The sequence below is a fragment of the Mesocricetus auratus genome, unplaced genomic scaffold, assembly GCF_017639785.1.
Source record: "Mesocricetus auratus isolate SY011 unplaced genomic scaffold, BCM_Maur_2.0 Super-Scaffold_4256, whole genome shotgun sequence".
NCBI classification, from domain to species: Eukaryota; Metazoa; Chordata; class Mammalia; order Rodentia; family Cricetidae; genus Mesocricetus; species Mesocricetus auratus.
Window position 1 is genome coordinate 129736338 of NW_024429182.1, and position 26497 is coordinate 129762834.

Here is a 26497-nt window from a genome sequence, read left to right on the forward strand (position 1 = left end):
AATTATATTGTCTGTGTCATTTCTAGGTCAGATTTTATTGACTCCCGCTCAGTGTGGATGCGTTTTCCTGCTTTGCCTGTCTGTCTGTATTTTAGCTGATAGTGGTCATGGTAGTTTTGACTTTTGAGTAATGAGAGGTTCTGTGTTTCTATTATCTGAATTTTGTTCTAAAATTTGGTAAATCTTAAATTTTAAAAATTGTGTGTGACGCATGTACATATTATGTGTGCACGTGTGCAAATCCCGAGATAAGCCTGTCTGTGTGCCCTTCTTCCCGGGCACTGGGGTGACAGACACACACGGCTACACCGGGCTTGCATATGTGCAATGGGATCCAAACGCAGGTCCTCAGGCTTGCATGACAAGCAATTTACCAACTGAGTCATCTTCCTAGCCCAAGAATCATGTAAATTAACCATGTTTGATCATCTCAGAGCAGCATTTTAGTGGGAGGCTAATACAGCACTGCTTCTGAAACAGAACCCTGTGTGCTCTGCCTGAAGCCTGCAAGAACTCCTGAGAGTCCCCTGGAACTCTTTACGATAGTTAATTGCCTTGCCTTGGGCAGTTTTTTTTCCACACTGCTACAAGCTGAGTGGTGAAGAAGGACTCTCTGCAGGTCTCCTGGGTTCTCTGTGCAGCCATTGTGGTTCAAGTACAAATCATCTCCCATTGGCTCATGTGTTTGAATATCTGGTCCCCAGATGGTAACATTGCTCTGGGAAGTTGTGGAAACTTTGGGATCTATAGTAATGTAGGTTGTTGCAGGAGAGCCTCGAAGGTTATACCTATTTTTACTATATAACTTAGCAATTCTGCTTCCTGATCCACCACTATGTGAAGAGCTACCACCTCATGCTGCTGCCACCACGAATGGATGCTTCTGCCATCATGCCTTCTGTAGGGATGGACTGACTCTTCTGAAATGATGAGCCCAAATAAACCCCTTCTCCCACAGGTTGTTTCTGTGGGGGATTGGTCACAGTGAGTCCTGCACACTCTTAGAAGGCTTGTTTCCTAGGTAACCACTGCAGCCCTCTCCAGCTCTCCTTTGTACGTGCTGCAGACTGAGGGCAGTCCAGGACATAGGTGAGCAGAGGCCCGGGGCTCCTCCTATTTCAGATTTCTCAGTCACTGCAGGGCCTTGGTTATTTGATAGCCAATGTCTTGAAAGCTCACCGTTTCCTGTTTTGTCTCTAATATTTCAGACTGGAGAGGAAGCAGCCAGTGGAGAGGCAGTAAGCTGATGAAAGCAGAGCTTTCCTTGAGAGGGTCAGGAAAGATGGCAAGGTTATATTCTCCAACGGGGAGACTGGGCAGGCCTCACTAAGAAGGTAACATTTGAAAACTCAAACAAAAATGAAAGGACGAGTCATTCAGATAACTGGGAGAGGGGCTGCCAGGCAGAGGGAGCCCCAAGCAGCTGGTTGTGTTTTTGCCATAAGCTTCCTGGTGGACTCCCAGAGACCAGGCCAGATTAGAGGTGAACTGGACCTAGAGAATGGGATGGGGACAGACGGTGGTGAGAGAGAGCACCCAGAAGCGTTTAGCTTACGCTCCGGGAAGGAGAAAGGACAGACCTCTGCACGACTGGATGTGGTCAGAGCACACACCTCTGGAGCAGGGATGGAAGACTAAGGACACAGTGAGCTAGAGTCCAGAAGCATGAGTTGTTCCAGTGTGCATTTGGTGAGGGGGATGCAGCCAGGCCCGGGGCACCATCCCCCAAGTTCTCAGCATTCCAGAGAGTCATGGGACTTCTGCCACGCATGCCCCAGAAGTGTAAGGGTGTTCCTGGGACATACTGTGAACACTCACTGTCAGCTCACTTGCAGAATCCCCTAAAGATCACTAAATCACTAGAGGAGATGGTGATCAGTGACAGCTGTGGCTAGCAGCCATCAAAGTGTCTGCCACTAGGCTACCCTTTCCCCCTACTCACATATAGTTACTCCGTGTACCCGTTAGCTTTGGGGTTAGGCCTGCCCTGAATTCCTGTATTTAGAGGCTGGTCAGTCTACCGCATATCTTCCTTGGGACTATATGCTATCCTGAGCCCAGGATTCAACAAACATCCCAAACCGCATTGCGGGGCTCTTGCACTTCCTTTATCCCTAGCCACTTCTGTTCCTGTCACAGGCAGCTCACCTCGCTGCCAAGCACCACCTGGACCACCAGCTTCTCTAGCATGTTCCTGTGTCTGGCCACCCCTGCCTGTCACACAGGCAGCCACACACATGGTAAACGACCTGTCACAGGTCCTCACACATTCCTCTTGGCACGTTCTACACATAGCCCTGGTGGAGCCACAGGCCTCAGCGTTTGCAGCACCGTGAGCAAGTCTGCATCGTGGGGGTGACAGATTCGGCCCCACGTCCTTCCACTGCTACCTATACACTAGTTAAGCCATTTGGCATGGAAATGGAGCTTGATTTGGTTGTCTTGTCTGCAAGCTGGAAGTACATTCTAGAGAGTTCTGGGGAGGAATAATGGGGCTCATTCAGGCTAGAGCTCTAGGATCAGCCATATGGGCACTGGTCAAGAAGTGCTGTTTGTGAATTATTATATAATTTTTTTTTTTTTTGGTTTTTACGAGACAGGGTTTCTCTGTATTGTTTCAGAGGCTATCGGTCCAGCCCGGCCTCAAGCTCACAGAGATCCGCCTGCCTCTGCCTCCCGAGTGCTGGGATTAAAGGCGTGTGCCACCACCGCCCGGCAATTATTATATCATTATTATAAAATTAATATGTCACTTATTAAATTCTCTCCATCTGTGAACCAGGTTTTAGCACTCTTCTCTAACTGGCCAGGGTCTGAAATCAGGTGATATCACACCATTTCTAAGAAGTGTGACTAGATTTCTTTTGTCCTAAAGATTTCATGCTAAAACACTGGGCTCTTAGTGTCAGTATCCCCAAAGCATCCCATTCAGAGTTGCCCATGCGTATGGCTGGGAATGTATAGATGCTGGCAAAAGCATGTGTCGGTACCCTCACAGTTGGTTATATGAGACACGCCTGCGCAAGCACCTATGAGGATGTGTGCACAGGCACACACCCGGACGCCTATGCATACACACGGTCACATGCATGTCTATGTCTGAGATACCCACGACTTCCAGCAGAATCCGGAACTGCAGAGGGTCTGCTACACTTATGTGTCTTCCTAAGTCCACCCTTCCCTGGCTGCTTACCTCCATGTTTCTGCAGAAGGTGGCGTTGGTGCCAAACAGAATCTGGCACTGCTCATTGGCACTGTAGTGCATGCCTGGCAGCTTGTGTGGGAGACGCAGGGCGTGCTGACTCCTGGGGTCAGTGATCAGTAAACAGGCACTGACTTTGGATCTGAAAAAGCCAAGAAGCAGGTCAGTTTCCAAATGTACCGGACCATCTTCGTTCTGATTTTTCAGTCTCTGAGAGCAATGTGCCTCCAATGATCCGTGGGACAAGGGACTCTGTGCTGGACATCAGGGTTACCCTTTTGGGGTGTGTGTTCTTTTATTCTGTGGCTAAATATGAGTCTCTGCTCTGAAGACAATCCAAAACTGACCACTTAGCAGAGCCTTAGGAACAGCTCTGATGAAGCAAGTGGGTTTTCTTGGGGAATGGTGATGATTTTCTTTTTTTTTTTAAATTAGAATACTCTGAACCCTCTTAGAATATGACTTTGGGCAGAAGTCACCATGAACAACAGAGAACACAAGTTAAGGCTGTTTCATTTTTCATAAACTCAAATTCTGATTTCTGACACCATGGAGTTTCTTTGAGGGGTTTCTGGGTCAAAGCAACTATGTCAGTCTTGATGTCTTACCTGGCCATACCTCCTGCTATCTCAGAAGGCAAGTCAGGGGCTTCCTCTGTCAAGAAGAACTTACATATTTCTCCTTGGAAGGGGATGTTCACTTATAAAGGGAGATACATTTCCCCAAGGGGGCTCTGTTAGGAGATATAATGCCCAACACTTTAATTCCTATCCTTAAAGTAAGGCAAATGAAACTAGACACTTGCCAAAACTCTGGAGAAAGGATTTAATGCACATATATATGGCTGAGGTTAGTCCACAGAGCCCAGGCTCAGTCACAAGGCATTTGTTACTAGTGGGACCCAGCACTATGCACCCGAGCAAATGGACAGCATCTTGTCTTGTCACCCTGACCCTTCTGGGTGATATGGAGTAATGCCAGTTACTTACAACATTTTATTAGGAGTCTGTGATTACAATACTCAGTGGAAGTAGACTATCTTAAAAACAGTAAGTTCATTTCTAATTTCTATGCCTATTTACCAAACACTTTTTCCATCAATAGGAAACATGAATAAGACCCTTTAACTAGTTCAACCCATATTGCCCGGGTCCTGTCAAACAGAGCTGGTCTGTCCAACTCAACCTGCCAGTGAGACTCACTGACTCCCTTCTATTTCCACTTCATGTGGAATACACAATGTAGTAGGGAAACAATCAGGACCAACACATCAAGACTATAAATATAGCCCTAAATCGGACACCAAGGGGCCAACAGGGACCATAAGTATGCTTGCTTTAACAAGGGTCTAAAATCAAATAAGGAACTGTTCCACAGAAATATGAGAACTATAGACATTCTGTAGGGAGAACTAGCTAGTGAGAAGCAGATCCCTTCCCCAACGAAGGAGGGAAGTGTGCAAACCCACCCCTAGATAATTCACTCCCATCAAGGGAAGCAACTTCAGCAATCAGGGGACCCTCAGTTCTACAGCATCCAAGTTGCCCCTTGGATTTCATTCAACCAATAAGTTAATGATTCCCTACTGGACATGTGACATCACACCAGCTGCAATCTCAGGAAGAGGCCTTTGCCTATTATAGGACACTTTGCACTGACCACATCCCAAGTCAGATGAGGATTCATCCAAAGATTCACTTGTCATACTTGCTAAGTTGCCCATCTTTGGTCTTTTGGAAAAACTTCCTGTTGTTGATGTTACAGAATGACTCAAGGACTTACTTGAGGAAGTTCTCGAGGTCATCTCGACTACAGGATGACCAAGAGAGGTCGCTAGGGTTCCGGCCTTTCACCCACTCTCCTGACATGATGTGGGACCGGCCAGCACAAGATGAGTGGTCATCGTCGTGGTTCATTCCCAGGCTGTTCAGAGAGAAAGAGAAAGAATGTGGGACGCTGTACCCCACATACTCATTTCTAGGTCCTGGGTCAACTTTAATCAAATTGATAGTACAGAGATTGATGTAGGGTGATAGTGTTCTCACACTACAGACCATAGTCAGTTCATACAGAACTGAGGTGGTTTGATTACAGAATGTATGAAGACTGAGCAAAAAGAATTAATGATGAGTGAATAAATTCTTAATCATTATAATTAATGGCAAGTATGATAGTTAATAAAATCCAAGATAGCTAATAAAGATTCATCTTCTGATGAGATGACCTGATATCATTCTGTTAGTGGTCAAACGCCTTGTGCTCCTTTGAAATGAGCCACACTTTGCTGACAGTGGAAAACACCAGAGATTGAGTTACTGAAGAGCGTGGCTTCAAGGCTTCAAACTCAAACAACTGTGTTTTTGCTGTCTATCATCTCCCTCCAAGTTTTTGCTTGTTTACTTCAAAAATTCCCCATTCACAAGAAACATGAGAAGACCCAGAATGACCCCCATGCCTCATCAGCCCCCGTTCCCTGGGTACCATCAGGTATTATAGTCCTGGCACCTTCCTTGTGAGCTGTACCTGAGGAGTACTGCGAGGCACTGCTGGATAGGAGTTTGCCCAAACACTGATCTTAGTTTATCCAGACGCCCATGCGTGCCCCCGGCTTGCTGACCATAGTTTCCAGAAGAGAAACCCAATGTAGTTGAGGAAGCTGTTTTGTTGTCATTATTTTGTTTTGTTTGGGTGGATAATTACAGTGAAAGAAATACAACCATGCATTTTTGTAGGAGGAAGTCTGATGCCGCCATTAAACATGTGACTTACTAGAGGCGCATACAGATGAGGTAATAAAAGGGCGGTTTACCACACCGCTAACCACACCCACTTTAGGCAGGACTAAAGACATATACGGCTGGATGTAAAGACGTATACGTACGTAGGCGGAACTACATCACTAGCCAGGCCCACTTTTGGGCATGGCTAGGGGCGTTACGGGGGAAGGCATAAAAGACAGCACACAGGAAGTCTCGGTCTCTTTTCCTGGAGTTTGGCTTCCAGTTCGGCAGACGAAAACTCCTTGTCTCCTCTGGGTTTGGTATCTTGTGAGTAATTTCTACATTAAATACTTAGCTTTACTGTCAGTAATTGTGTGTCGCGTATCGTTACAGCGTCCGTTAAAGCCTACACATTTTGATTCATGCAAAAACAATAGGTGCTTCTCAAGTGCCAGGGAAAGTGTCAAAACAAGATGGAGTGGACAAAAGATGTCATCCCTAACTCAAGTCACCATCAGCCTAGGAAAGGAGACCATGATAAGAAGGGGTTCCGAGTGCTTTCTCTGAGCCCGAGTCCCTCTTTGCCTGGAACATCTTTTACCGCCTCTCTATATCCCCCTGCTTGCTCTTCCCTGCTGAGGTCTCACCAGCAGATTACACTATGGTTTCCGCATTCCATTAGTCACCAATACACATTTGCCTGTGTAAATGCTGCCTGGCCTGATCCTGGCCAAAGCCATATCCTCTGAAGATATGCTGCCTGGTGCTCACACATTCTGAGTCTTGGGCTAGCATGTTTATCCATCCATTTCCACCAGCTGAGGATGGTTCACTGCATTCTCCAGCCTTCACATGCCAGTGATACCCATTACCTCATACCCGGGAATTCATGGCAATGAAATATGAGGGCGAAGGTAAAGTTGTTTTCATGAAAACTCGTGAGGCTGGTAACTAAAATACAAGGCTACCATGTTCTATGGGCAGGAGAACAGTAAAAGATGAAGAATAAATCATATACATCTGGCCACAGACTGCTTCGTGAGACACTTTACCTTCCTGCTACATATAGAAATATGTTTAGGAAAGAGACTGGAGTGGTCACAGTAGTAACTTGGAGGTAGAACACTGGTTTAGCATATGCAAGTCCTTAGGTTCAATAAGAGAAAGGGGGGGAGAACAAGGAAAGGATATATCTTAGGGTTTCTATTGCTGTGAAGAGATACCATGACTATGGCAACTCTTATAAAGGAAATCATTTAATTGGGATAGCTCGCTTACACTTCAGAGGTTCAGTCCATTATTGTCAAGGTGGGACACGGTGGTGTGCAGGCAGACATGGTGTTGGAGAATTCTACATCTTGCAGGCAACAGGGAGTAGCCTGTCTTACAAGGCATGGCTTGGGCATATATGAGATCTCAAAGCCCACCTCCACAGTGACACATTTCCTCCAACAAGACCATGCCCACTCCAACAAGGCCACACCTCCTAATAGAGACCCTCCCTTTGGGGGCCATTTTCTTTCCAACCACCATAGGATAAAAGGAAGGGGAGGAAACTAGGCTCCAACTTGCATCTAGCAATGAGGAGGCTGATAGTGAGTCCCAGTAAGCAGATACCCTCACCAAAAAGACCTGCCTCTCAATCACAAAACTGGAAAAACAAACAAACAAGAATTGTTGATGATGTCTACATGTTTTATAAAGTTTAAGTTAAATGATTAACTACCACAAGACCCAGCAACTCCACTCTTAGGCATATATCCAAAAGATGCCCATTCATACAACAACGATGTCTGTTCCACTATGTTCATAGCAGCATTATTTGTAATAGCCAGAACTTGGAAATAACGTAGATGCCCCTCAACCGAAGAGTGGTTAGAGAAAATGTGGTACATTTACATAATGGAGTACTATTCAGCAGAAAAAAACCAATGGAATCCTGAAATTTGCAGGCAAATGGATGGCACTAGAAGAAACCATCCTGAGCGAGGTAACCCAGTCACAAAAAGAGAAACATGGCATGTACTCTCTCATATATGGATTTTAGACATAGATCTGGGGAGTGCCAGCCTACAATCCCATGGCCAGAGAGTCTGGGAAACAGAACCTTCATTCAATGGCTCATGGAAGCAGAGGCAGACTCCCACAGCTAAACACTGAGCTGAACTCATGGAATCCAGTGACAGAGAGGGAGCACTGATGAGCAAAGGGTTAAGACTGGGCTGGTTTAACCCCCAGAAACAGCTGACCTGACAAGGGTTAGCCCTTGAATCCCAGAGTGATGGCTGGGATTCCAGCATGGGACTGATCAAGAACCCCTGAATGTGGGTGTCAGTGAGGAGGCCTAGGTAATCTATTGAGTCTTGGGTAGTAGATCAGTATTTATCCCGGGCATACAAATGGACTTTGGGCACCCATCTAACAATAAGAGGTGCCCTGGATGAAATGACAGACTATGGACACCCCCATGGAGGGCCTCACCCTCCCTGGGGAAATGAGGGGATATTGGAGGGGTTGGTGGGAGGGTGTGGGAAGAGGGGAGGGAAAGGGAGAGGGACTTGGAATTGACATGTGAAGCAACCATGTTTCTAATTTAAATTTAATTTTTTAAAAAAGTTAAATGGTAAAGCACCTAAGTATAATTTTTTGATGTTTCTCCACCTGAACCAGTTTTCCAATTAACTGGTCAGCCAGCCTACAGAGCTCTGGAGACTCCCATGGAAGGGGTTTCTCCTCCCACCTAACCCATCCCTCAGCACAACTCTCATCAGTGCTGGCCACTAGCAAGCACAGACAAATATTTACCAAATAGATTATCTGACACTGCATAATGTGCCGGGAATATCGGATACTGCGCATTTGTGACAGGTGAGTAATTAATTTCATACTGGGGCCGACATCTCATAGGATGAAAACCATCTCTGCTTGAATAAGCACCATCTTCCTCTCCCTGGTGTGTATCATTTTCCCTAAGGGTCAAAAACAGATCTAGGAAAAGATTGAATAACCCTGCCCAATGAGAACAATCTAGATATATCCCTCCGGTCATTTGGATATATAAAGTGAGTTCTTTCTTTCAATGTAATTTTTTAATAATTCTTTTCTTTTTGGTGACAACAGAAAATGTTTACTTATATGAGAATATATGGAAAAGCAACTTTCAAATAAGGTTTCACATAATAGGCTTACTTTTTTTGAGGTTTGCTTTTTATGTTTTGGAGACATGATCTCATTTTGTAGCACTAGTTAGCCTAGAACTTGCTATATAGACCAGTTCTGACCTTGAACTCACAGATACCCACCCACCTCTGTCCCTCAAACTGTGGGATTAAAGGGGCGTACCTCTGCACCCTACTTAAAATCAATGAACTTGAAAAGATTTTATTTGGTGGTAGCAGGGTTGAGCCCATGGCTTTCCTTGTCCATGGTAGGCAAACATGAGGTTTATTTTTTTTCTAGACTTTTTGTTGTTGTGGCAAGAGATCTTAACATTATTTATCTTGATTTCCTAGGCATTCGATCTAGTAGTACTCACTACATTTGCCGACCAAGCATCTGTTCTCAGAGCTCACACACCTTGCATCGCCACAGTGCATGGCTTGGCCCTCCCCACCGGTCACCACCACCCACTCTTATATCATAGGTGACCTCTCCAGTACTGTTCTTTCTGTGACTGCCTCATTTCACACAGTGCAGTGGCTCCCAGCCTTTCCAACGCTGTGACCCTTTAATACAATCCCTCATGTTGTGGTGATCCCCGCCCCACCATGAAATTATTTTTTGTTGTTACTTCATAACTGTAATTTAGCTACTGTTATGAATTATAATGTAAAAAGCTGGTATGTGACCCCAAAGGGGTCATGACCCACAGGTTGAGAACCACTGACATAGCACACATTGAGAGTTTTATTTCCAAAATACATAAGCAGGTCCTGTAAGTCAATTGCAAAAAAAAAAAAAAAAAGAAAGAAAGAAATGGGGAAGGAAGGGAAGGAGGGAGGGAGGGAAGGAGCAGAGGGAGAGAGGGAGGGAAAGAAAGGAAGGAAAAGAAGAAAATCCGCTAATAACCTGAACTTGAAATGAAGACTAAAGATTCAAATAGCCATTTCTACAAAGACAATACACACAAGTTCTCAGTTCTGTGAAGAAGATGCTCTCGATGGCACCTGATTTGATCCAGGGAGTTGCCAATCAGAACACAAGGAGTTATCATTCATGCTTGTCATGCCAGGACCAGAGCCTATGAAGATGTAGAGTGCTTGGAACCTCTGTATTGATGGCCAGGAGGCAAGGCAGGGCAATTGCTGCTGTGGAAACCAATGTGGAGGTGTCTCAAAAAGGGAACATAGAACTACCAAGCTACTGTATGACCCAGCAATTTCACTTCAGTTATTTATCCCCCACAACAGTAAAATTAAGAGCTCAGAGATCAGCACTCCTGAGTTTATTTTGGCACTGATGACAATAGCTAACATGGAAATGGCCTAAAAGTCTGTGCATGTTAGGTTGTGGGCTACTGACACAAGCCAGAGTCACCTGGTAAGAGGGAACCTCACCTGAGAACTGAGAATCCATCAGATTGAATGTGGGCAAACCTGTGGCGTATTTTCTTGATGGTTGATTGATGTGGGTGGGCCCAGTCTATTGTGGATAATGTCATCCCTGAACAGGTGGTCCTGAGTTCTATAAGAAAGCAGGCTGAGCAAGCCAGTGAGCAGCATTTGTTCATGGTCTCTGCTTTACTTCCTGCCTCCAGGTCCTTGGCCTGCTTGAGTTCCTGCCTTGGCTTCCCTTAGTGATGGTCAGTGAACAGACACGTAAGCCAAATAAATCATTTCCTCCCCAAGTGACTTCTGCTTGGCGCTTATCAGAGCAGTAGAAAGCAAACCAAGACAATGTCCTGTGATGGATGAATGGGCAAATGCAACGTGTTGTTTACATGCGACAGAATATTACCCAGCCTAAAGAAAAGATGGGAAGGCATGCGGATATCTCATGAGTTCAAGGCCAGCCTGGTCTACATAGTGAGTTCCAGACCAGCCAGGATTACATTATGAGACCCTGTCTCCAAACAGCAAAGGAAATTCATCCGTTTGCTTACAAAGATACAGATTAACTCTGAAGATACTATGCTAAGTAAAATCAACTTACTGCTTTTTTTATGTTTATCCCCCCTCTTCTCTTTCTGCTTCATCCTAAGTTTTAAGGGGATAAACTAGAGTTTCACTTACATTTACCATAGAGTCCATCAAAAAGTGACCACCTTAAATGTAACACAGGTTGAAGTAGGTCATATTTTTAATAGGTACTTCTGAAAACTCTTGACAGATCTCAGTAAATAAAATGCCTCATTAAAAACGTTTCGATTTCTGTTTTTTCATGACACGGCTTGGCCACTGCATGTGGCTGGTTTAAGCTGTTGCTTTCAGCTTTGGCTGGGGAAGGTTGAAAAGGTAAGTGAGGAGGTAAGTGGAGGCTCCATGTTAGTCCCCGGATGGCTTCCCTTAGGACTCAGATCAGTATTGCAGAAGCCCAGGCTTTCTGGAAGCATTAATGCTCCCTCCAGAAGCAAAATGTTCCTTTCTTCTCTGGTCCATGTTCCCCAAGTATTTCCTCCGTTGCTGTGTGAAGGCTGTGTACCTGTCTCCTGCTTCCTTTGGCAAGAGCCTTTTGAGTGATGCAGACCAGAACTCTGGGGTCTAACTTAGGGGCTCCAACTGCCTAACTCGTTTGCCTGTACCAAGTTTCAGACCCTCTGACACGGAGGACCTTATTCTCGTGGTATGATCCCAAGGAAAGAACACCTGGCCAGTTACAGCATGAAGATCATGGCAACTATTGCCATATTGGACATCTCTCAACTACACACAGTCTTGCCTTATTTTCAGAAATGGTTAAATCCCCCTGGGAACCTCAGCTCTGCCTATAGGAATTCCCTATAGCCTCACCCAAGTTTACTGCTACTTGATTCACGATAGCAAAGAAATGGAGCCAATCTAGTTGGTCTCTAACAAAGGAGTAGATAATGAAAATCTGATACACACAGCGAATAGAATATTTAGAAGAGCATATAAACAATTGTTTTCTTAGTTTTAACTCTGTCATGGATTTTTTTCTTTGGTGTTGCTGTGTGATGGATAAGTGCGTATAAAAATACATTTGACAGTAGTTGGATTTTTTTCAAGTAAGGATATTGTTTGGGAATACTACCCAGGGGAGCTGAGCCCTTGATCTCAATCAGGAAGAGGGTTAAGCCCAGGACCACATCCAACTCTTCTGTAGTGATAAAGTCAGCTATAAATGGAAATAGGTTTCTTGACCCTCACTATCAGATGGTCCTGGCCAGAGAACCTGGACCCTCAGGAGACACACAGAATGGCTCTACGAGCACTCAGAGAAGCAGATGGTGCCGCCCACAAAGCCAGGCTCCCCATAGCATCTCTTGAGCTTTTCCCTCTGCTGGCCCTCAGTGGTGGCCTTCCGAAAGGAATGTTCTAGTCAGCAGAGCCAGCCAAAAGTGGGATTCTTGACTTTGTGGGGCTCGTGTCTAATATAGCTCACACTTGATCTGGTTTGAAAGGTTCAAATGCTAACTAAGTGTCTTACAGCTAGATGAACTGGCAGTGGGCTGCTGTCCTGTTCCTTGAGGTTTATATAAACTACTGTTTAGGTTATTTTTAGCTTAAATTAAAGATTACCTGACTGAAAATTCCATGTTATTTTAGGTTTGTGTTCCAGGGCATGTATTATTTCTGGCAATGTTATATTTAACGAAAATGTGTGGCATTAAGCTCACAGTCATTTTAACTCTAAATGATGGTGAGGTCAAGGGCACAGATAGGCCTCATGTCACATATGTCAGACACGATAACAACATAATGACTTCGGATGGATCTTATCTTAAGCAAAATAGCACACCTCTTCTGGATTTGATACAAGAAATCTCAAAGCATACCATGGAGGGAGTCAAGAAAGAACTCCCACAATGCACCACCCCACTCAATTCCACCAGAGAAGATGCTGAAGGAGATGGCTAGGGGTTCTAGACTCAGCCATGTTGGAAGCATTGGATTCATCTGGCTCTGAGACGAGCTGTTCCACCATATGGCATCAATTGGTGTTATTTGTTATGATTGGTGACGTCATGGTAGGTGAAAATGGGTAATACATGCACAATATATACTGTCTCTCTCAATGAACCAGTCATGAAATGACAGAAGACGAGCTATCTCAGTCATGTCTAGGTCCGTGTGCATATCCCTTTGTATTGCATTAATATACACAGATAAGATACTCATAGCAAGTGGACCTTTTACTCTAACTCACCAAACTTCACTGGAGTATGTTAAAACAGAGGAAAAGATAGAAAAGAAGGACAAAGCATGGAGGATCTGCCCCCTCTGCTAGTCAGCAACACCTCTGCCCCTCAGTTCCTCACCCCTAACTAAACAGGGGTAGCCATATCTAGCTATTCATTCAATATATACTTGTCAAAGGCTTTCTACTAGGAAGACACAGCCCTGATGTGCTAGGCACACAAAACTCACCTTCTAAAGCAGCGTGCTCAACCTGTGGGTTGAGACCCAACTGGGGTCAGATATCCTGCATATCAGATATTTACATCATGACACATCACTGTAGGAAAATTACAGTTATGAAGTAGCAATAAAATGATTTCATGGTTGGAGTCACTACAACACGAGGTACTGCATTAAAGGGTCACATCAGGAATTCTAAAAGAATGAGGATATTAGGGCCTGGTGGTTATGAAGGAACAATGACTTTATTCATTTTAGGCACATGAGAGTGAGGGAATTAAACAGCCTCTGAGCTGCTAACTTAGATGCCCCGAGGGCATAACAAAATCGGAGACAAGTAATTTAACTTACAATAAATGATCAAGGTGGGGCTAAGAGATAGCTCAGTGGATAAGGTGCTGTTTTGCACAAACAGGAACACTCATGTAAAAGCTGGGTGTGGCTGTGCACCTGTAACTCGAGTGGGTGGGAGGCAGGAGGATGGCTGGGGCTTTGCTGGCGAGCCAGCATAGCTAAACAAACAACAAACAAACAAAACCAGCAAGTGCCAGGTGCAGTAAGAGACTGTCTTACAGGAATAAAGCAAACAGTAACAGAACAGGGCACTAGACATTTTCCTCTGGCATGTGTGCGTGTGTACGCATAGGCATGATTACGTAAACTCATTTTGTGACACTCTTGACTCAGTTTCAAGTCTGCCTGGATCTAACAACCTTGATTCCCAAGAAGCTTAGATTTAACCCCCAGCCCCACAGCAGTAACTGTTAGATCTCTCATCCAATGGGAAAGGGGCTGGTTGTGATGCTGGTTAATTTATTAATTACCTAAAACTCAGAATATGGTGGAAATCTAAAGGCTACCAAGGGGCATAAGATGGAACCTGCCCTCTGCCCCAACTAGCTTCCAGACTCTGAGGTCTCCTCCTTGGTGAAGCCTTTTAATGGGCATGGGAATCCAGACCCCAGCATTTCCTGTCTCTTCAAAGGCCAGTGGAGGGAGTATTAGCTGACAGAGGAGGGGCTACAGAAAAACCTGAGGCCTCCCAAAGTTCAAAGGCCTGTTGGGAACATCAAAAGGCACAGGATGCTCTAGGCAGTAGCAATCCTTAGGACAGGGGACTTCCTGTTCCTAATGACTATCACCCACTTGCCTTTTATGAAGCTAATAAGGGGGGTGTCTTTATGGACTCCTTATTTGGACTCTGCCTCTCCCATCATGTTGGAGAGGTGGGGAGGGAGGGGCAACCAGAGTAACATCCTTCCAGAGCTGTGATGTGTTTATCATAGGGCATATAGCAATCTCAGTCCCTTCATGATTACAACACACCAGTGCCCAGGGCTTGGGTTCATGCCCAGATTACAGGTCTTTTATTCTTTAAAGTGGCTCTCCATCTTTGAGGCAAAGGAATGTCCCATCACAGTCCCTCTCTCTGTGGTTCTCGGAGTCACTCTGAAGGGCAGGACTTGTCATTCTGTTTTATATTTTCAACAGCTCAGAAACTTCTGACAGCCTGGCTAATCACATAGAGAAACTGGTAAATAATGACAGACTGATGGGATGCCTGGACTCATGGAAAACAAAACAACCTGTCCAGATCGCAGAATTTCTCTTAAAGGCATTTGCCCTCCTGGGGTGCTGTTCCCTTGGCCTATGTTCCTGAAGTAGTTGGGAGTCCTGTTCCTGAAGTTTCCTAGAGTTACCATACCAGAGAATCCAGGGAAGACACTTACCCAGGTTATGCAGGTCAAAAGTCACAGTTCCAAGGGGGGCTTTCAATGGTAAGCTTATTAAATATATAGTAGGCTAATGCAAAAGAAATAGACAGAAGGATAGGTAGATAGATAGATAGGTGACGGATAGATAGAAGATAGATTGGTGACAGATGACAGATATATAGATGATGTTAGATAGATAGGTGATATATAGATGACAGATGGTAGATAAATAGATTAGATAGATAGCCAACCAGCTAGCCAGACAACATAACAAAACAATATCAATTTGGGTCCTCAAAACACCCAGCTCAGCAGAAACTAACTGGGGAAGTTGAGACAGTCAGCTGGAGTTCCCCCAGTAATCTTTCCCTCCGTGGACAAACTTCCCATGGGACGAACTTTCCACGTCTTTCCCACAGCAGGCACTTTTATATATCACAGAATAAACAATAGTAACCCTGTTCTAGCTGGTCTCAGAACACAGCGTCTTTACTCTTGGGCTGTTGTGTTGTTCTGCCTGTCCTCTGTCGCAGAGTTAGGGATTATACCATCCCCAGACAAAGAGTCTTGGAGGACACTTGACATAAAAATGTGTGGGTCTGATATGAGGGTGGTTACCCTACTTCCAGAGCCAGCTTCTCTGTGAGTTCCAGCGGCACGTGAGAATCTATTAATGCAAATGTATATTACAGATTACAGGCTCAAGGCCATTTATACCCAGCCTAACAAAACTTACAACCAGGGAGACAGAACAGAGTTTGGAAGGCAGATTCTAGAATCAGAAGACCGAGGAAGACCAAGTCCAGTGACTTTCAAATGTGGTTGCTCAGCGGACTCTCCTAGAAAGCTCAAAGGAACACCAGCGTCTCGCTCCTACAGTCCACCTTTCCACAACATTGGCATGAGGCATGACTTCTGAATTTGCATTCATATGTGTTCCCATGGAAGTTCTAACACCCTTAGAAGTCTGGGGACCACTACTGTAGTGTAGACCAGTTGATAATCAAACTTCTGCACACTTTAGATTGATGAGTCAAAGCCAAAACTCAGACTGATCTCTTTTTCCAACCAAAATTTTTGGGCAGTCATGTTGTCACATTATGGACACATTAAAAAAAATCCAAACTTCTGTTCACCTCCACTCTGAGGTGAGCATCTCGAACAAGTGATGATTGCACTAGTGACTAAACACTGCCACCGGCTGCTTGCTTCCTAACCAGGAGCAGTCTGAGAAAGGTATCATTAGGCATGTCTGCCATCATACAAACACCACCACAGAGTGTGTGCTCTGTACACTATGATAGCTTTATGACCTTTGTGATCTAGCCTTAGGGACCATGGTCATATACATGATGCATTTATTGGCCCTTGACTAAAAAAGTAGATAGCGCATGGCTATACTAGTTTGTGACTGTACACTGCTCAAAAAACTTAGACATTGTATAGACTCCTCATTTTTCTAAAACCAAGGGCTAGTGTGGCCCCATGGTCAAGAGCACTCATTGCTCTTTTGGGGGACCTGTATTCAATTCCCAGCACCTTGATAGTGGCTCATCTGTAACTACAGTTCCAGGTGATCCAAAACTCTCTTCTGACCTTCTCAGGCACCAGTTACACACACAGAGTTCACAAATATACATGCAGCAAGAATATCCATACACATAATATAAAAACTTAAACCAAGGTATTATTTCTGACATTTCCATACAACTGAACTTTGGGGGCTTTATATTCTTTCCCCTGCCTTAAGCAATACTTTTTATGACTTAAAAATTCTCCACTTTCCCCAGTATAAATTATAGCTTCTTGCAACTAATTACTACTGCTTAGTTAGCAGTCAACGTACAGGGTAAAAATATATTCTTTTGGCTGACTTAATGATTGTGTACACAGTTGTCCTCAAACCCTATCTGAATTTTGGCTCAAAGCAGCTATGGTGTTCTGAGGATGGAATGTGGTTTCAAGTCATGCCAGATCTTGCATAAGCGATAATTGATATTTTTACTAGCAGCAACTTTGTAGTTGATAATGGGTTATTAAAACAGGAAAGGGACCCTGCCCACAAAGTCTCATCAGAGATAGGAAAGGTGTTTCAGACAAGAAGACTCCCAGGGTTGACACAAGGAGGTCCCTACAGTACGCCCCACAGCTTCCAGAACAAGCCACTTCCAGGGTCAAAACAGAAGAGAAGATGGCGCCCCCATGTTGCAGCACCTCTGCCTGCTGATTTCCCTCACCCTGCAGTTGCACAGCACCCAACCCCCACGGGACACAGCTCCACTTGCACAGTGGAGTAGGAATCAAAGTCTAAGGGTACCGCGCCATCTCTGCCTTTTTTCTTCTTTCAAAACAACCTCATTGCTTGCCTTGATTTAAACGTCTGTCAACGTGAACTACTGAATCTGACAACTCTGGCAGGGCAGAGACGCTAAAGGCAGGAAAGGAACCACATGCCAACAAATACAACCCCCTCTCCATTTTGAGATTATCAAGAGAAGGGTAAATTCTTCAAGAAAATAAAACCGATGCTTCAACCACTAAGGGAAACTGAGAACCGACCAGTGACTGACTGGTGGGGACCAATGAGAGAATGTGTGATGGAGATCCTAACCTCGGGAGGACATTGTGAGACTTGGCCACCTCTGAATGTTGGTTGCATTTGTCACTTGGTTCTGGGTCATGTGGGATCAGTACCCTTGGACTTAGTTGCTTTCATGTCACATCAGTGCTGACTTCAGCTTGTGAGTGACACCTGCCTGTGTGAACAGTGCTTCTGGGACATGCAGCATGGCAGCGGGGACGTCCTACGCTTCCCTTCTGTCCCTTACCTTCCATTCCTAAGGCAGGCTTGCTCCTGGCAATGTCACAGGCATATAGACATCCCTTTTTTGCAGACAAAGCTTTTCCTTTTTCAGGACATATCAAGTCATGGAACAAATTGACCCAGGCACCCAAAAAGATAATGCAGCCACCTGCCAGACTTTGGCCTAACTTGTGGTTTGTTCTGCAGACCCTGCCGCCACACCAGGAGGCCAAACAAAATCAGCAGATTCATATGAGGATGGGCCTCTGTGGTAATGCCTTCTTTGTGATGTCTTTCTGAGTCAATCTCCATGTCTTGGTTTGCTTATAACAGAATTCTGAGGCTGGCTAATTTACAAGGAGCAGAGGTTCACTTGAGTTCGCCATTCTGAAAGCAAAGAAGTCCAAGGTAGCGAGGGTTCTTCTGGTTGGGGCTCCAGCCTCTTCAGCTCAGGGTGTACAGTGGACAGAAACTGGCATATGCAGAATACAGGAGAAGAGGCCACACATGGCCAGAGCAAACTGTCCCTTGATAGGAGTTCACCTCCCATCAGACCATACCCGAAGCACAGCCCTCGGTGTGTCCAGCCAGGCCTTGCACGCTGCATTTCCTGCTACCTGTGTTGCTATGTTTCTGTCTCTCCTGGTGGACATGTTCTGGATCCCCAAATGGTCTTACGGTGCCATAACTACAGCACACATATCTACATCTAGAAAGGTACTTCAGGGAGGAGGGAGAGGAACTCGAAACCTAGAAGACCACAACAAGCAAGGCTTTCCAAGGTCTACTATCCACTCCTTCCAGCCTGTTCCTGAAAAGGGAGCACCCTGCTCAGAAGTATGATCATAGCCAACAGCAGTACCCTTCTCTTTCCCATTTGTTATGGGGAAAAGTCAAGGAGGCTTCGGGCTCTTGATGAAACAGAACCCCATGCCAATCCAGGAGTCTTCCCAAAGGAAACTAAGTGCCAATGGGTGAGGATGAGGAGACTGTATTTTCTCCATTTCCAGGATCATTCATCTGGGGCCAAATGGTCCACACTGGGAGAAGTCCAGACCATGGCAGTGAATGGGGAATGGCAATTACTACTGAGGTTAGATATGATGGTGGGGGTTAAGTGCTTCACATGGAGGGGCACTGAGCAAGGGCAATGTAAGTCTTTGTCACTGTGAGGGCAGGATGACAATGATCATGACAGTCACTCAAGCCAATAAGCACAGAGTCACAAATGTGGCTGAACGTGACAATCATCTAATGAGTTTTGAAAAACACAGATGCCCACCTTCTCCTACATGTAGAAATCCCTAATCAGTATGAGGTGTGGACTGGATAGTCTCCCAAGGTAATTCTCTATTTTCTTTTTTGTTTAAATTTCTTAAATTGAAAATCATCATAAATTCAACAAAAGTTGAAAATAAAAACACATGCTAGTTCTATGCACCTTTGGCTCAGCGTTCCCCGTGAGAATATGTTGCATCACCACAGTATAATGAAGATCAGAAGTTTGAAATCACCACATCCAACAGAACCAGGTCTGATTTTTTACTAAGCTGTGCTCTCTGTTGGGTGCCTGGCTTGAGCTGAATACAATTTAAACACATGTAGGCCCATGTAATTAACAGTACAATCAAAAAGCTTAAGTGTACCGTCACCAACAGACTTCCCCTTTAAGGGCTTATCCACACTCTTCCTTACCCCGTAAGCCCTAACAACCACCAATCTCATCTCCATCTCTACAATTACACTAGTTCACAGCTGTAATATGAATGGAATCACGTACTGTCTATTCCTCTCAAAGAGAGCTTTTTTTTTAACTCAGCATAATTTGAGATTTGTTTAAGTTTCCATTGTCTATCTAGAATTTATACACATTTAATTGGTAGGTAGTAGTCCAGGAAATGAATGAGCCACAGTTTAACTGTCTACCCACTGGAAAATTAGGTAGTTTTAGTTTGGGGACAAATATGAAGACAACTGCTTTAACATATACATGCAAGTTTCTAGGTGATGGTATCATCAGTTCTCTGGGGGTGAATTGCAGAGGACTGTAACCACTGGGCCACTTGGTAATCTCCAGGGTTTGAGTTGGGGTCTCATGTATTCCAGACTGACCCTGAACTAGCTATGCAGTTGAAGACGATCTTGAACTCCCAATCTTCCTGCTTCTTCCTCCCAAGAGCTTGGGCAGTTTTAGCTTTAAGAGAAATCTCCAAACTGTTCTGTAGAGTAGCTCTATTACTTTATATTTTCATCAGTGATGTAGGAGTGACTTGCTTTTCGGAAGCCTGGCCAGCAATTGATGTCACTCTTCTTATTGTAGCCATCTAGCAGGATGTGGTGATAACACATCACCACATCGTTCATTGAGCCCGCATTGCCCTGCTAATGGTGCTGAAATCACACGAGCACTTCCTCTCTAGCCACACGCCTTTGTCCGCCCTTGTCCTCTTCGGTGAAATGCCTGTTGGGGCCTTTTCACCATCTTCTCAGGGCTGTTTACAGTTTGCTGTAGTTTGTTTTCACTGAACGGCTCTAATACCATTAGGAGGGCCTTGCACACAGCAAAGCTTTCAACACCCATGCGTCCAACCCTTTCTTTTGCTTGGATGGTGTTCTGTGAAAGTTCAAGAACACTTCGCCCAGCCAGACTTTCCTCCCATGCCTTATTTTTTTCTGGAAGTTTAGTATTTTGCACTGAAGTTCATAACTCATTCTGAGCTAAGTTTTTGGGGGGAACGTGTGGCATTTATGTCAGGATTCTATTTTCTTCATCAATGGATGTCCGAATTTTGCAGCTTTTTTTTTCACTAAGTTGCTTTTGTGTTTCTGTTAGAAAAAAACAGGTGTATTTGTGTGAATCTATTTCTAGGTTCCCCTGATACTCACTGAATTATGTTTGTGTTCCTCAGCTACAGAGGAAGTGTCAGAATCAGGAGAGTGACATGTTTCCCTCTAGTCTTCATTTTCTCAAATGGCTTTGGCTACTACTCTAGGCCCATTGTTTTCCTTGAGAGTTTCAGAGTCACTTTCTTTATGTTGACTAAGAAAAACAGTGCTAATGTTTTGATAAGAATGGCATCTGACCTACAGATCAACTCACATAGAACTGGTATCTTTACCATGTTAAGTCTTCAATTTCATAACACAGTATGTCTCTTCAGGAATTCAAGCCTTCTCTGGTCTATTGATCAGCCTGCGACAAATCCTGCATCTGACTTTAGATGTGTAGGTTATTTCCAACTTAGGTTACAGTCTTTGCTGTCCCGTGTATGCATTTTGGTTGTTTGGTTGATGCTCTAGGACAGTAGAGGATCATTCCCTGTGTTTCCAAATGACGTAGGTTGTTATCATGAACAGAAGACAATAGAAGTTAGATATATTGACAAATGAATTTTCTACATCAATTGTTAGGATTCCTTCATCAGGCTATTGACATAGAATACAAATTGTTGAACTGAAATTAAACCGATCTTTTGTGACTGAAATACATCCCCCTTGGTCATGGCTTTGTATTTTTGTTCATTCAGAAATTTATTCACTCACTCTCTCTCTCATAAACGCACACACACACAATTGGATTTGATTTTCTAAAATTCTCTTGAGTAATATTAAGCTACATTTTGCATATTTTAGTATCAGAACAATATCAGCTTCTTACCCTTAATTGGGAAATGTTCTTACCTTTTCTGTTTACTATAAGATGCTATATAAAACTGATAATTTTTCTTTGTGTGTTTGGTTAAATTCTTCAGTGAAATCATCTTGGCCTAGAGCTATCTGGGTAGTTTTACCTTATGTTTTTCAAGTTTTAGCTTAAAGTTTTTAAACTAATGCATAAAAACTGTACAGGGGCCAGAGAGATGACTCAAGGAACAGAACATTAGCCACTCACACTTGACCCGAATCTGACCCTTGAATTCCACATAAAGAGCTGGATGTCATGGTATGCACCTATAATCCCAGCATTCCTACCCTGAGATGCACACAGGAGAATCAGCCAAGAGCTCCCAGGATCCCAGGCCTGTGATAAGATATATAGCAAGAGACAGAATAAGAGGGATTCTGCCTCAACCAAGTGAAAGATAAGAATTGACTCCTGAAAGTTGTCATCTGACTTCCTCATGGGCATTGTGTCTCATGCATGCCCATGCTCACTCATATGCACACACATATGAAATAAAATTGAACAAGAAGTTCAAATTTAAAAGTGTACATATTAATGGAATAATTGGATATTTTGATTTATTCATTATGTACCATTTAGATCATGTTAAACGCCATCTATAACATCCAACTACAAATTCAAAATTTTTTAAAATTATTTTTAAGACGCACACACAAAAAAACACGATCAAATCTACACACCTTACCTCCTTCCCCACCCCTATATTCCCCTATTCTATCACATTCACAGCTTCATATATTTGGTTTTTGCAGGGAGCTGCAGTCAGTGTTGAAATTCCTAACTGATCACAGCACTGAGAATAGGAGACTGAGTGCTCAGCCCTACATGGGACTCCTGTATTAACCCCACACACCAAGGCTCAGAGAACATCATGGGAGAGGAAGCAGAAAGCACATAAAGAGACAGAGGACTAGGAAGCATGCTTCACAACATGGTTATCACACTCATGAACTCACAGTGGCTTGGTGATCTGCACAAGACCTACACAATATCAAGCCAGTCAAAATCCCATCACAGATGAGGAGAATGCTCTCCATGCCCCACCCCATATTGAGGAGCTATTGGCAATGGATAGTTGCTGGGGGGAGGGATAATCATTCTTTACTGAAAACACTGTTAGGTTGTTCATGCTTCTGTGGATGGCCCTGTTCCCATGCACTTATGGGCAGAATTAAGGGTCTTAGTGTGCTAGCTAAAATTTCTATTTTAGTAGACACATGTCTACTAAATAGATGTAGGTCATCTATTTCATCCTACTGGGTTTTATTAGTTTGCTGCTTTCAGGAAAATTCTCTGTTTCTTCTCAGTTGTCCTGCTACAATCCTTTTGAAGGCTATAGGAGTTGCGATATCCCAGGTCATGCGTGATGTTGACATGATTCCTCCCTTTATCTTGTCAATCTTCCTGCAGATTTTGTTGACTTATCCTGGAGAGCATTTTTTTCATTAATTTCCTCTATTGTTTTCCTATTTTCACATCATTGATTTCTGCTCCTTATTGTTGCTTACTTTGTATGTTTCTGTTCTGCCAGTTTCTTGAGGTAAGAATTTAGAATACCGTTGGGTGAATTTCTTTATTTTCCAATTAAACATGTAGTGCCATAAACATTCCTCTAGGTCTGTTCCAGCTACACCCCATACATACTCATAAATTGTGCTTTCATTTCCATTCAGCTCGTGTGTGTGTGTGTGTGTGTGTGTGTGTGCGTGTGTGTAAGTGTGTGTGTGTGTGTGTGTGTGTGTGTGTGTGTGTGTGTGTGTGCGTAGTTGGCTATACAGGCTCATGTGTGGCATGAGGAGGCCAGAGGACAAGCTAACCTTGAATATTATTCCTCATTGTTATCTACTATGGTAAAAGTTTATTCACTATTTAGTTATTTCTTTGTTTAAGACAAGGTCTCTCGCTGGCTGGACCTCTCTGACTGGGAGCTGACTAGACTTAGGTGGGTTAGAATGCCCTAGGGGTCTGCCTGCCTCCACATCCTGGGCACTGGGACCACAGAGCTGGCCACAGTGCCTGGCCTTTTTCTAACATGGGTTGTGTGGGATCCAACTTTGGTGCATATGCTTGCAAGGCAAAACATTGCTAACTGAGTTATCTTCTCAGGCCCAATTCTGCTTTTGGCTTCAATCAAGTTTTAGCTAAATAACATATTTCTAAACAATTTCTAAGTGTTTGGAGACTTTACTGTTGTCTTTGTTAATGATATATGGTTTGATTCCATTACCTCATAGACTATATTTTACATGGTTCCCAACTGCTAGCACTTATTCTGGCTTGTTGAATGACCCAAGATAAGGCTTATCTGGCCCAAAGTTCCACAGGAGCTTGAAGAGAACAAGTATTTTGTCAACTAAGGCCCTTATACTGGTTCCTTGTAGACCTAGAAACTTCTTAAACTGTGGGTTGTGATCCCATGTGGCGCCATACAACAGAATGGGGGGCAGGGCATGAAATATAGCAACAGTACCAGCTTTATGAACACAAAGCAACCAAAATTTAACTTAAAAACCAAACATGAAATAAATTCGAGGTGTTTTCAGTGGTAGGTGCCCCACTGTGTCACATGGCTCCACTGCTGTGACGTCACAGCACTGCCCATTGCACTGTACACATGCCTTCAGTCCGTGCAGTGCCAACGACCACTGCTTGAAACCCCTCGGCAACTGCAGTGTTTCACATCTATAAAGTTTTCTGCTCCTCTAGAAGCTCAGAGATTTATCCACAAAACACAAAGGCATGCAACACTTCCCTATCCTCAGCATGTATCTTACTGTGTTTTCATTGTAAGAGCGGCTGTCTGAGGTACTGACTTGAATTTCCCTAAAAAACAAACAAACAAAATAATAAAAGGGATTTTGGTTTAGGATTGATTTGTATGACTTTCCCTGGAAAGATACAAACAAACATCTCTTTACTCTAGATGGTCCACCAATGGCAGACCAAGACATGATTCAGGTCTAGCTGGGTCAACCAATGTTTGGGTTTTCTTTTGGGGGGGATTGTTACTTACAGCAGCTTGGGTGAAGGGTTGTTTAGAGATGCATGGAACTCAAAGGCAGCTGCATCTCTGAGAGGCCACCCAGCATGGGTGATCACTCCAGTTTCCCTGGAGCACCCTGCAGGACTCCAGGCAATGACCAATGAAGTGTCTCCTCTCTGTCAGCAAGTGTTCTCTGCACACACCCTTAGGAATGGCTTCCTAAGTCTTGGAAACTTTGACCCTCTTCAACTGAGTCTTATAAGTTCCATGAGCCTGCTGAACCTTATCAGCTTTATCTTCTTGAGTCTTGAGGCTTCCTTCTCCCTCCAGAAGAGATTGAGACACAATTTCCAACAGTTTCTCACATGGCCCTAAACATATGCCTGCTTTTATGTTTTATACCATGACATATAATCAGTGTTCCCAGCATTGATGACTATACAATCAAAACATCGGCCAACTCTGAAAATGTTTTATGCCTTACAGTATTAAATATCCAAACAAAATATGGTTATTTATGTAAAAAATGAGCAAGCACATTCATTACATTATTATGTAACTGGTAAAATTATATGTATATCCAAGAGCTATTTTAAAACAAATTTATGATTTATTTATAGTAAATGCTTGATCTGTATACATATTTTATCTACCTGTATGCCTAAAGTGGTACCACAAACTTAAGCAGCCCTGTTTTAGGCAGCATATAGAGTATTAGTGTTTTTAAATCCATTCTGCCAGCAAGTGTCTTTTAGTTAGTGCTTTTATATACTTTAGACTGGGGGTAGCTATGGGCATGTGATTTTGTTTCCTTTCTTTTTTCTTGCCATCCTGTGAGTTATGTTTTCATTTTACCACTTCGAGTGAGTACTGTTACTTCTACTTAGCCTATTTTATTATCCCTACTATCCCTCTCACAACCTTTGGTCATGCTGTGGACAGAGTCTAGGCCTCAGTGCACATCAGGCAAGTGTTTGCCCAGTAAGTTACAACCCTAGCCATGTAAGTCCTTGTGGCTCCAGCATGCAGCTAGAAGCAAATGAGACAACCTAGGCAGAAAAAGTTACCCCTTTAGCATGCTTTAATCATATTTTCCATGTGCACACGGATCACCTGTGGACCCAATTCCTGGCACTCTCCAAGGTGCTAGGGCGGGGCCAACCCTCAAAGCACACTAAAGAGCAAAGCCACCAATGAAGTTTACAAGTGTTTCTACAGTTCGGACAGCACCAAAGATAGGGACTTCCCTCAACCTCCTTTGCCAGATTCTTGAGTTTAAGGTGGCAATTGTCAAACAGAAGAGTCATCCAGTGGAGATCAGAGGAGGACAGGCATTCAGGAACTCAGGCAATGGCTTCTGAGGGTGAGGAAACATCTTTGACATCCTCGGATGATTAGAGAGCATGTGCAACAAAGATGAGCAGGCCCTTAATTAATCTAAGTGTTCTCTCTCTTGAAGAACCCCCTCCCCCGCCCGATAAATCAACTGAGGCTCATTAGGGGTCAGGTACAGAACTGGTGCTCACTACTTCTGTATGAAGGAGTAATATAGGTGAAAACACCTAAGAGCAGAAAAAAAATAATGTGAGATGTTAGGTCATCAGTGGAGTACCTAAATCTGCCCCACAGCAGGGATCTTGCTGGATTTGTCACTTCCTGGATGTGGAGACACTGGGAACAAGTGTGGTGCCACTTCTGAAGACCACTGTGATGTCTCTCCTCCCTGCTCTTGTCGACAATCCATCCAGCTGCCAGCTGAGGAAGTCACGCAGAGGCACAGCGCAAATGCAAGCTCCCAGGGTCACATGAACCAGGACCACAGGGCTCTGCTTCTCACCACAGCTGTCCGCC

The 26497-nt window shown here is 44.0% G+C and overlaps 1 protein-coding gene across 2 annotated transcripts in view; it reads right to left on the bottom strand.

The window, feature by feature from the left end:
- The window catches only part of Adamts17 (ADAM metallopeptidase with thrombospondin type 1 motif 17), a 307470-nt gene that overhangs the window by 147870 nt on the left and 133103 nt on the right, over positions 1-26497 (bottom strand). For both annotated transcript variants that reach the window (XM_040730601.1, XM_005083951.4), the window contains exons 9-10: positions 4985-5125; positions 3194-3344 (exon numbers count right to left, since the gene is read on the bottom strand). In XM_040730601.1, the coding sequence (XP_040586535.1) occupies positions 3194-3344; positions 4985-5125 (292 nt within the window). The remainder of the gene's footprint in view (positions 1-3193; positions 3345-4984; positions 5126-26497) is intronic.